Source organism: Acinonyx jubatus, chromosome A2 (assembly GCF_027475565.1).
Source record: "Acinonyx jubatus isolate Ajub_Pintada_27869175 chromosome A2, VMU_Ajub_asm_v1.0, whole genome shotgun sequence".
Classification (NCBI taxonomy): Eukaryota; Metazoa; Chordata; class Mammalia; order Carnivora; family Felidae; genus Acinonyx; species Acinonyx jubatus.
The window spans coordinates 149,113,928-149,126,146 of NC_069383.1; the positions used below are offsets into that span (position 1 = coordinate 149,113,928).

The 12,219-nt window shown below is 42.2% G+C and overlaps 1 protein-coding gene across 3 annotated transcripts in view; it reads left to right on the plus strand.

Moving 5' to 3' along the window:
• SCAP (SREBF chaperone) overlaps positions 1-12,219 on the plus strand; it is a 70,146-nt gene that overhangs the window by 22,577 nt on the left and 35,350 nt on the right. For 2 of the 3 annotated variants that reach the window (XM_027038576.2, XM_053219512.1), the window contains exon 2: positions 10,995-11,214. In XM_027038576.2, coding sequence (XP_026894377.1) covers positions 11,093-11,214 — 122 coding nt within the window. In that variant the 5' untranslated portion in view covers positions 10,995-11,092. Of the gene's footprint in view, positions 1-8,948; positions 9,056-10,994; positions 11,215-12,219 lie in introns of those variants that run through there. The other variant, XM_053219513.1, reaches the window with a different exon arrangement.

Consider the following 12,219-nt stretch of genomic DNA (forward strand, 5'->3'; position numbering starts at 1 on the left):
GATTCTTTCTTCTGCTCTGATCACATCTGCTGATGGTATTCTTTACTGCATGTTTCATTTCATTCATTGCATTCTTCACTTCCAGGATTTCTGTTTGGATCTTTTTTATAATTTCTGTCTCTCTGTTAAGCTTCTGGTTTTGTCTGCGCATTGTTTCCTGATTTCACTGAATTGTCTTTCTGTGTTTCCCTGTAGCTTACTAAGCTGAATTCTTTATTAGGCAGATTGCAAATCTCTATTTCTTTGGGGTCAGTTACTGGGAAACTGTTCTTGGGTGTCTTGTGTTGCTGTCTTCGCATTTGAAGAAGCAGTCACCTTCTCCAGTCTTTACTGACTGGCCTTGGGAGAGAAATACTTTCTTCTGTCAGTCTGCTGGGGATTCTGAGGCTTTCCCAGTGCATGATATTCCAAATGCTTTTTAAATGGTTGTCAAGTTCTAGAATCAACCTATACAAAATGTACTAGAGATTTTTGTAACAGTTTAAGAAGTAAATATAAACGTTTACAACATATGAAGAGATAAGCATCACAATAGCTAAAATCAGAAATATGTTCCAGTAAGGGCACCTGGGTGGCTCAGTCAGTTAAGTGTCCGACTTTGGCTCAGGTCATGATCTCATGGTTCATGGGTTTGAGCCCCGTGTCAAGCTCTGTGCTGACAACTCAGTACCTGGAACCTACTTTGGATTCTGTCTCCCTGCCCCATCCCACCCCCACCTCCCCGCTTGCACTCTGTTTCTCTCAAAAATAAATAAACATTAAAAATATATGTGTGTTCCAGTACTATTTGTATAAATGTATATGTACTACTTTTGTAACTGAAAAGCAATCAGTATTGGGGCGCCTGGGTGGCTCAGTCGGCTAGGTGTCCGACTTTGGCTCAGGTCATGATCTCACAGTTTGTGAATTCAAACCCTGCATCGAGCTCTGTGCTGACATCTCAGAGCCTGGAGCCTGCTTCAGATTCTGTGTCTCATTCTCTCTCTGCCCCTCCCCTGTTCGTGTGTGTGCTCTCTCTCTTTCTCTCTCTCTCTCTCTCAAAAATCAATAAACGTTACAAAAAGAAAATAAAAAAAAAAAAGAAAAGCAGTCACAATTGTGGCTGGTAATGGGCAACTTTTGGGTAATACTCCTTGATGTGAGTGGCATTTAGGTTAAATGACTATGTTTACTTTCATGGAGCTGTATGCTTATAATTTGTATACTTTTCTGTAATATTTATGCTAAATTTAAAAAGTTTAAGATAAAAAGGCAGTACTCATCATAAAAAATGTAAAAGTACAGAAAGTTGACTTAAAATGTCTCTCCACATACTCATATCACATGAAGACCAGCAACCAGTACTAACATTTTCTTCCATTCTTCTGATGTGTATTTTTTGCCTATGACCTTTATTTCATTATTTCAGATTGTAAAAAGATTCTGTGAGATTGTAAAAAGATTCATGTAAAAAGAATACATGCCCTGTATAGAAAACTTGTTAAACACAGTAAGACACTACATACTTCTCACAATGGAATATGATTGACAGAAAGATGCCAACAAGTATAGTGTAACCATTAAGTTTCTTTAATGGCAAAGAATATAGGAATTTATGAAGATATTTACATTAAAAAATGAAAGGGTTCAGGGGTGCCTGGGTAGCTCAGTCAGTTAAGGGTCTGACTCTTGATCTCAGCTCAGGTCTAGATCTTAGGGTAGTGCGTTCAAGCCCCATGTTGGGCTCTACGCTGGGTGTAGAGCCTACTTAAAAAAAAAAAAAAGTTTCTGATTCTGATCAAGATGTACTAAGCACATTCTATCCTTTCTCTCTGATTGAATACAATTAAAATCTCTGGACAGATTGCGTGCATCAGTTGAGTATCCTGGAAGATAATGGTAGCAGGTGGTTTGGGGAAGGAAACTTTTTGTTTTTTGTTTCTAAAGAATACCTTTCAGTCTTGGGGCACTTGAGTGGCTCAGTTGGTTAAGCATCTGACTTAAGCTCAGGTTCAGGTTGTGATCTCACCATTTATGGGTTTGAGCCCCGCATCCGGCTCTCTGCTGTCAGTGCAGAGCCTGCTTGGGATCCTCTGTCCTCCTCTCTCTATGCCCCTCTCCCGTGTGCACGCTCTCTCCCTCTGTCAAAAAATAAATAAACACTTAGCATACCTTCCAGCCTGGACTCAAAGGTAGAGGAAAATCTGGAACTGGGTGCATACAGAATAAGGTCCAAGAGAATCCCTCTCTTTCTAGTCTCAAGAGCAGGAAAGGGGATTCCTATGGGTCAGAGAGTAGAGATGGATGAAGATCTTTTTGTTGTTGTTGTTCACATGCCCCCCTCCCCCATTTTCTCCTGCCCTGGCCCCCATGAAAGTCTATAGCAGTGGAGGCAGCAGTGACATTGGCAGCCAGATGGGAAAGGAGTCCTTTTATTTTTAGGGATTATGGTCCCAAGAGCATGGTGACATTCACTGGTTTTGTTTTCTCTATCCTCTCACCACTTTACCCTAGGGGCAATCACAGTAGTGGGAGGTACTCAGCAGAGAAGCTAAAGCCTTTCCTTTTTAGCCAGAAGACCAGGAAAGGGGCCCCTGAGAGCTGAAAAGTGTTAGGAAGATTGCAGAGAGGAAGGAACTCAACAAAGTGAACCCATAGTATTGTGTATGAACTCCTGGGCTCTCCTTTGAAATAGCATGCATGCATCTGACCCCTGAACAGCATACCAAGAGCTTTGAGGATTCAGCGGTGAAGTGTGCTGGCCACTGCGTGGTATACCTGGGACAGATCACAGTAATATCACAGGGGCTGTGAAAACTAAACTGACATCACAACACAGCCCACAAAAGATGGATAGGAACTTGTGGGTTGGACCTAATCAATGTAGTTACTGTTCAAACAAACAAAAATCCACTGTTTTCCATTGCACCTAAACAAGATCCAGAGTAAGATAGCGTAATATCCAGAAATTCAAAATTGTCCCGTATATGAAGAGTTGGGAAAATCTTACTGTCTCCTAAGGAGAAGGGACAGTCAACAGATGGTAACTATGACATGTTATAGATGTTGGGATTATCAAAGAATTTAAGGCAAAAAGCATAATTAAAATATAATTAAAACTTCAAGAAGTAGGGGTGAACACCCTGGAAACAAATGGGAAATTAGACATTTAAATTTAAAATTGTAGGGGCGCCTGGGTGGCTCAGTTGGTTAAGCGTCTGACTTCAGCTCAGGTCATGATCTCGCAGTCCATGGGTTTGAGCCCTGCGTTGGGCTCTGTGCTGACAGCTCAGAGCCTGGAGCCTGTTTCAGATTCTGTGTCTCCCTCTTTCTCTGATCCTCCCCTGTTCATGCTCTCTCTCTCTCTCTCTCTCTCTGTCTCAAAAATAAACGTTAAAAAAAAATTAAAAATTAAATTGTAAAATTTATAACTAAAACTAAATTAAAAATTCCTTAAAGGGACTCAGTAACAGGGTGGAGATAAAAGAAGAGTGAGTTAACTTGAAGATAGAACAGTGAAAATTATCTGGTCTGACCCAATAGGAATTATTAAACTGAAGAGAAGTGAACAGAGCTTCAGGGAATTATGGGACGATAACATAAGGTTTAGCTTTTCATGTTATTGAAGTCCCAAAAGGAGAGGAGATGGAGTAGTACAGAAAACTGTTTGAAGAAATTATGGAAAGGAAGAAATAAATGCAACCCTGTTTGCGGATGACATGATAATCCACGTAGAAAATCCCAAGGAATCTACAAAAAGGACCCTAGATCAAACAGTTTTGAATGGGAGGAATCAGAATACCCATTTCAAAACTTTTTTATAGTTTCGGTAATCATGAGTAGTATTGGTAGAGGGATAGACACATAGATCACTGGACCTAGGAAACCTAGAAATACACCCACACAAGTACAGCCAACTGCTTTTTGAATGTTTGTGACTCCCCCAAATTTACATTTTAAAATCCTAACCCCGGTGTGATGATACTAGGAAGGTGGGGGACTTTGGGAGGTGATTAGGTTATAGGGTGAAGCCCTCAAGAATGGAATCAGTGCTGGGGCACCTGGGTGGCTCTGTTGGTTAAGCATCTGACTTCAACTCAGGTCATGATCTCGCGGTTTGTGGTTTCGAGCTCTGCGTCCAACTCTGTGCTGACAGCTTAGAGCCTGGAGCCTGCTTTGGATTTTGTGTCTCCCTCTGTCTCTGCCTCCCTCCTGCTCCCACTCTATCTCCCTCTCAAAAATAAATAAATAAACGTTTAAAATTAAAAAAAAAAAAAATGGGATCAGTGTCCTCATAAAAGAGACCCCAGAGAGCTCTTACCTCTTACTCTCTGTCATGTAGGGACGCAGAAGATAGCCATCTGTGAACCAGGAAGTGGGCCTTCCCCAGAAATGTAGTGTGCTAGTGCCTTGATCTTCGATTTCCCAGCCTCCGGAGCTGTGAGAAATAAATATATATATGTTGTTTAAGCCACCCAGTGCATGATATTTTTGTTGTAGTAGTTCAAACAGACTAAAATGTGTCAGGACAGTTCAGTGGAGGAAGGGTAGTCTTTTCAACAGTTGCTGTGGGAACAATTGGATATCTATGGGGTGGTCGGGAGAGAACAACCTAGGCCTAAGCTTCACAGCATATAAAAAAAGTAACTCAAATGGATCATAGATTTAAATGTAAAACTATAAAAAATGCTAGAAGAAAACATCAGAGAAAATTTTCAGAAGCACAGCAGGGTAAAGAATTCTTATACATGGCAAATAAAGCATGATCCATAAAAGAAGAAAAATGGATAAATTAGACTTCATCTAAATTAGAAACTTTGGCTATGTCAAAAAGTTTGTAGAAAGAATAAAAAAGGAGACAAGCTACAGAGTGGGAGAAAATATTTCCAAAGAGCATATCAGACAAAGACTCCTATTGAAAGAATATAAGGAAACCTCAATAACAATCCCTAAAAACCCAGTTATCAAAGAAGAAAGCATAAGAGAAATGAGAAAATACTTTGAGGTGAATGAAAACAAAATCACAAATATGAAAACTTACAGGATGCAGCTAAAGTAGTTTTTGGAGGGAAATTTATAGCTGTCAATGCTTATATTAAGAAAAGAGGAAGAGGGGCACCTGGGTGGCTTAGTTGGTGGCTCAGGTCATGATCTCATAGTTCATGAGTTCGAGCCCCACATTAGGCTTTGCACTGACAGCTCAGAGCCTGGAGTCTGCTTCAGATTCTGTGTCTCCCCCTCTCTCTCTGTCCCTCCTCCATCTGTGCGCTCTCTCTCACCCTCAAAAGCAAATAAATAACAAAAAGAAGAGGAAGATATCAAGTCAATAACCTCAACTATTAAGGAGGTAACTATTCTTCAACTTTAAGAAACTAGAACAAGAAGAGTGAAATAAACCCAAGGCAAACAGAAGGAAGAAAATTATGAAACTAGAGTGGAAACAAATGAGTAGAGAATAGGAAAACAACAGAGTAAGTAAAACCAAAAGTTGATTCTTTTAAAAGATCAACAAACTTGGCAAGCCTTTAGCTAGAATGACCAAGCAAATAAGATTCAGATTACTAGAATTATTAATGAAAGTGGGGACAATACCACCCACCTTCCAGAAATAAAAATGATTGCAAGGATATACTATGAATAGTAAATACTACGCCAGTAAATTAGTTAACTTAGATAGAATGGGCAGATCCTGAAACAAACTAAGAAAACTGACTTAAAGAAGAAATAGATGGGAATGCAAGCTGGTGCAGCCACTCTGGAAAACAGTATGGAGGTTCCTCAAAAAACTAAAAATAGAACTACCCTACAACCCAGCAATTGCACTACTAGGCATTTATCCAAGGGATACAGGTATGCTGTTTCCAAGGGACACACACACCCCCATGTTTATAGCAGCACTATCAACAATAGCCAAAGTATGGAAAGAGCCCAAATGTACATCAATGGATACAGAAGATGTGGTGTATTACTCGGCAATCAAAAAGAATGAAATCTTGCCATTTGCAACTATGTGGATGGAACTGGAGGGTATTATGCTAAGTGAAATTAGTCAGAGAAAGACAAAAATCATATGACTTTACTCATATGAGGACTTTAAGAGACAAAACAAATGAACATAAGGGAAGAGAAACAAAAGTAATATAAAAACAGGGAGGGGGACAAAACAGAAAAGATTCATGGAGAACAAAGGGTTATGGGAGGGGTTGTGGGAGGGGAGATGGGCTAAATGGGTAAGGGGCACTAAGGAATCGACTCCTGAAATCATTGTTGCAATATATGCTAATTTGGATGTAAATTTAAAAAAATAAAAAATAAAATGAAATCACAAAAAAAAAGAAGAAATAGAAAATCTGAATAGCAGGAAACAAGGAAAGAGTTTGAGTTAATAATTTTAAAATGTCCCACTAAAAACAAAACAAAAAACTTGCCACTAATAAAAGCCCATTATCTGATGGCTTTACTAGTGAATTCTGCCAGATGTTTAAAGATTTATCATGAACTCTTCCAAAAAATAAGAAGGGAGCACTTCCAAATCATCCTGTGAGGCCAGCATTACCCTAATACCAAATGCTGGACAAAGATGTCATAAAAAAAGGAAACTGCAGGGCAGTATCCCTCATGAATACAGATACAGTAGCCCTCAACAAAATATTAGCAAACCTGGTCTACTAACATTTAGAAGGAATGCAAAGTTGGTTCAAAATATGAAGAAAACTCAGTCTTTATAAACCTTATTAGGATAAATAAACACAAGATTATCTCAAAAGACACAAAAAACAATACCCTTTAATGATTTTTTTAAAAATGTCTCGAACTAGGAATAGAGGCCTGATAAAGGCATTTATGAAAAACTTCCATGTAATGTCATATTTAATGGTGAAAGACTGTTCTCTTCCTGAGCTCAGGAATAAGATGAGGATTCATTCTCACCAGTGCAATTCAACATTGTACTAGAAGGTCTAGCCAAGACAGTTTTAGAAGAAAAACACATAAAAAGCATCGAAATTAGAAAATAAATTAAACTAACTGTATTTGCAAATGACGTGATCTTGCATATATAACATCCTGAGGCATATACACACAGACATGTGGCACACGTGTGTGTTCAGTGTCACTGGTCATTAGGAAAGGATAACTTAGGACCCAGTTAGCTATCAGTACACACCTGTTGGCACAGCTAAAAAAAAATATTGGAAATACTGAATGATGGTGGATGAGAAGAAATAGTTTCATATGTTGCTGGGGGGAATGTAAAGTGGTACAGGCACCCTGGGAAATATTTTGGCAGTTTCTTAGAAAATGTAAACATAACATAGTACCCTAGGTGTTTCACTTCTAGGCGTTTATTGCAGAGAAATGGGATAGTCCGTAAACCTTTGTGGTAAGAACAAGTGTGACAGTTCCAGTGTAGCCAAAGATTAGGGGAGATGGTGAGTATTTTCAACAAACAGTCCTGGAAAGCTGTGGGACAGAGCCTGTAGTCTGTATAGTTTTTTACATCTTTTTTCCCTATTCCTCCACCTTCCTTTGGCACATTTATTTTTCTTGGTTGATTCTTTTTTTTTTTTTTAATCTTTTTTTAACATTTTTTTATTTTTGAGAGAGGAGTGGGAGAGGGGCAGGGAGAGGGAGACAAAGAATCCGAAGCAGATTCCAGGCTCTGAGCTGTCAGCACAGAACCCGACGCAGGGCTTGAACCCACGAACTGCAAGATCATGACCTGAGCCACTGTCAGGAGCTTAACTTACTGAGCCACCCAGGTGCCCTTTTCTTGGTTGATTCTTAATGTGTGAGTTGGTTGAAGAGAATTTTAAATGTTGAGTGGTGAATATAGGTGCAAAAAGACCATCATCTTAAAAAAAATTGTGTCTTATGTTAACATATCGTGTATGTGTGGATTTTTCTGAAACTTTCACATGTATTTTCATAATTTGGCGCTGGTTCAGAACTGTGGGCACCTCAAGCGAGCTCACAGCAAAGTGGGATGCGCCTGCCTCCCCAGTCTGTCCTCATGGACTCATTCCATTCCTAGTGCCCTTTATTTTCTGAGCCAGAGTGACTGACTTGATCTATGCTTGTTCCTCTGTAAAATTCCTGAGGGCTGTTCTGACTGGTTCTAGGAGTTTTTTCCTTCGTGTGCACAGCTCTGTAATTTAGGTGTCTAATAACAAACTCCTTTGTTTTTGCTTATAGTGGGGTCTCCCACAAAGGCAGGCAGCAGGGTTGTTTACATTTTTATGTAATGTGGTCCACTCAGGCCTCCTGGCCTCCATCCTTTGTGCATGTTGTGTCTCTCTGTTTAAATTCAAGGAGAGCAGTAGGTTTTGATCTGAAGAAACCTATGAGTATGGGGCAATGTAAGAAAAACAGGTTTTTGGATCAGGTTGGGTAAATTTTGCTTTGGAGTAGCTTTGCATTAAAATGTGTACAGTGGAGTAGAGATGAATAATGTCTCCTCTTGGTAGGTTCACGTAGGTTGGCTGTGTCATGAACTAGAATTTTTTTTTTTTTTTGCTTTGTTTTCCGGGTGCTGTGAAAATTAACTATTATTATAACTACTAAAGGTCAGTGGGAGGTGAAATTAACTAAGATCATATCAGAAAGAGTTGCATTTGCTGCAAACCGGAAGTGAATTGGATAGTTTTTTCTCTTGTCTATAGTTCCGCTTGTAAGAGCTGGACTGCAGGGGTGCGACCTGACCCCTCCTGTATTGCCGATGTGTGTGCAGAGGAGGCCAAGAAGGAGATTGGAATTACAAAATCAGAATTTCCTGGAGGGCTTGGTTTTGCGACACTTCAGGGAAGTGACGAGAGATTTGTCAGAGGACAGAGGTTGGAAAAGCTAGTTTATGGCCTTCGGTCTTCAGGGATCCTCTTGATAGTGTCTCTCCACAGGTGTGCGTCTCATCAAGGTTTGTTTCCCCACCCCCACCCCAGGGGCAGGATGGAAGGCCGGTGGCGCAGGAGCAGTAACAAATGCTTCCCAGAATCCTTGTTTATGCTGGGTGGTGAGCACTATTGTGGGTCGCCTGCTGTGGGTGCACTGCTAGAGACTTCTTTGACCTGTCACGCTCCAGGTGAGCCTTGTGAATTGTTGAGCTATTGTGAACACCTCTGCTACTTGGGCCAACAGCTGCTACCTGCTGGCTCCTCTATCCATTTCCTATTGAATTGACCCACAGAGGATTCTCTGTATTTCCTTAGAGGGTTGCTGGACTGGAAAATTGCATATGCACCGAAGGCTTGTGTTTCCAGGAAGGTGGAAAGATTGGCAGCCATTTGTCTTCTTGTGAATTGGCTGTCGTGTGACTCCTTTTGCTTCTCGTTTCTGGTCTTGACACTGCTGAAGAGTCACCTCTTTGGCCTAGGTTTCCATCAGTGAGCCTGATCAAGCCAAGACACAAGTCCCAGCAGGTTCCCTGTAGCACAGACCAAAGAAAACAGCAACGGGGAACAGGAGAAGTAGGTTTATTCTAGGGTAACATTGGAGAGCTCAGTAAGGAAGGGAATTCTAGATCCCTGGCTTCTGCTGGAGTTTTCTATTCTGAATTTACTGGTTTAAGGTTTTCTGGTTGGAAGCAACAGAACTTAATTTTGACTCGTACAAGCAGAAAGGATTTATTGGAAGGATATGGGATGGCTCACAGACTGGAAAGAAAAAGCTGTGGAGCCTCATCTTCAGAAAGTGCTGGTGTCAGAGGAGCCGTGATCTTAGGAGCGGGAACCTCTTGGGGTTGAATAAGCACCACCACATCCAGTTCCTGCTGCTGTCTGTTCAGAAGTCAAAGTCCAGGGACAGAGGCCCAGCCGGCCTGGTGTGGGTCAGGGAGTGGCACCTTGACTGACAGTCTCTCCAGGCCCAATCCTGTGGAGGGAGGTGGTTCCCTTGTGCCAGAAAGAAGACAGCTGCTGGGCAGGCAGCAACAGGATTGTGTCCCAGGAACAACTGCCTCACCAAGAGCAGCAGCTTCCACCTAATGATGCAGCCACAGTGAATTTGTTTTCTATCAGGAGCCTGGGTTTTTTGGTGTTTTTATGTTAAAGGCTGACTCCACTGAACATTCTTTTTTTTTTTTTTTTTTTTTTTTTTTGAGAGAGCGAGTGCACAAGTGGGGAGGGGTAGAGAGAGAGGAAGAAAGGGAGAAAGAGAATCCCAAGCAGGCTCTGCACATTCAGCGCAGAGCCTGATGCGGGGCTCAAACAAACCATGAGATCATGACCTGAGGCAAAACCAAGAGTGGGACGCTTAACTGACTGAGCCACCAAGGTGCCCCTCCACTGAACATTCTTTACCAGTGGAACACTGTGCAAGAATATGTTTTCTGAGCGGTCACCTCTGTGTGAAGTTTTCCCCCAAGGATTTCTGTCGATCTGCCTGTGCCTAGAGAAAGGTGGGGAGGGTGTCTAGAACACCCCTCTGTCAGAGGGCAGCTGAAGGTGATATCTGTTACTCACCTGTGCTTTCTTGTGCCACCTGTGAGAACAATGCCCTGTCTGGGGAGTGGTCTTTTTTTTTTTTTTTCAAGAGAGAGGGGGCACACATGCGTGTGTGCGCATGTGAACAGGGGAGGGGTAGAGGGAGAGAGAATCCCAAATGGGCTCTACACTTAACTCGGGGGCTTGATCCCACAACCCTGGGATCATGACCTTAGCCAAAATCAAGAGTCAGACACTCAACTTGACTGAGCCACCCACCCAGGAGCCCCTGGGGAGTGGTCTTTTAGAAATTCCTTCTATGGAAGAGGGTTGAGAGTTTGTTATCAGAACTAGAGGGGCAGTCTTTTGGCCTCTTTAGTTAGACTGACTTAGAAACTGCCCACAGTCACTAAGAGCTGACCAGGGTGTGTGTGTGTGTGTGTGCGCGCGCGCGCACGTGCGTGTTGGGATTGATGTCTCCAGATTTTGCATGTCGGCATCCTGAAACATGTCTCCACCCACGTCACAGCTGCCTCCCCCAGCAGCCCTAGTGTGCAGAACCAGTACTAGCTGTTAATGTTGACTTTTCTCCCTTGCCAGGTATCTGCAGATGGTGTCCATTGTCAGTGCTGTCCAGCGTGCACCAGGCTGATCCATGGTCACTTTCCGGGATGGCAGCAAGGTGACTTCAGCTGAGGATGACCCTGACTGAAAGGCTGCGTGAGAAGATATCTCAGGCCTTCTACAACCATGGGCTGCTCTGTGCATCCTACCCCATCCCTATCATCCTCTTCACGGGGCTCTGCATCTTAGCCTGCTGGTATGTTTCTGAGTTGTCCTGGATATGTTGGGCCAGTGTGTTGGGACAGTAGGTTTCCTAATTCTGACTGCTCGGTAGCCCTTGGACTGTGTATACTTTTTATACGCTGACTGGCGGCTGGTTGAAGCTGCTGGGTGGAGAGCTCTAGTCCTGGGGTATTTAGCCACTAGACTGAAACAGACCAGTCTGGCCCTGACGTAGGGATTCTCCAGATTTGTTCAGAATTATTTCAGAATAATGTTTAAATGCTTTTAAGAAACCGCAAGATGATTGAAAGGCATGATTTTTTAATTTTCCTTCTCAACAGTGACAGTTTCATTTTGGTACATTTTGGTACCTGGTTGAGAGCAGGAACATTTGAGTGTGTTGCAAAACTAAGTCCATTTGAACAATTTCTTGGACACCCTCGTTCAGGCTCACCCAGAGACTTGGTTCTGTGCTCTCCAGTCATTTTCTTGTGGCCACGAGGAGCCTCTTTCTGATCTCTTGCTGATTCTCAGGGCCAGCTGTGGTCACCAAGGACTGTTGTGGTAGCTGCCTTCCATCCACATCTGTCTTTCTATCACAGGGCCTCACAGAAGCTGAAGGCTGTGGCTTATAAAAGGATAGGCTCGGTGTAAGAAGATATCTGATGGCCTTTTTGGCTCCAAAACACTGACACCCATGAAAAGAGCCAACTGTATGATCCTTGCCTCTGGAAAGAATTCTGGTTTCCATATTCATTGTACATCTGACATTTGTTAGATGTAGTCATTGCTGCGCTGGAAGGAGGATGGCTCAGGACTGAGCTCACTGTTCAGTTTGTTAATGATCCCAAGCTCTTTTCTAATTAGGACTAAGAAAGATGAGCATCTTTCATTGAGAATTTCCTGCTGGGTGCTTCATAATAACTTTGGGAAGCGGTCCAGTTATATTTCCATTTAACCAAAGTGAGGTCGAGGATTGAAGACTTGCATGGTGTGCAAAGTTAATAAGCAGGGACGCTGGGATTTAAATCTAGGCCTA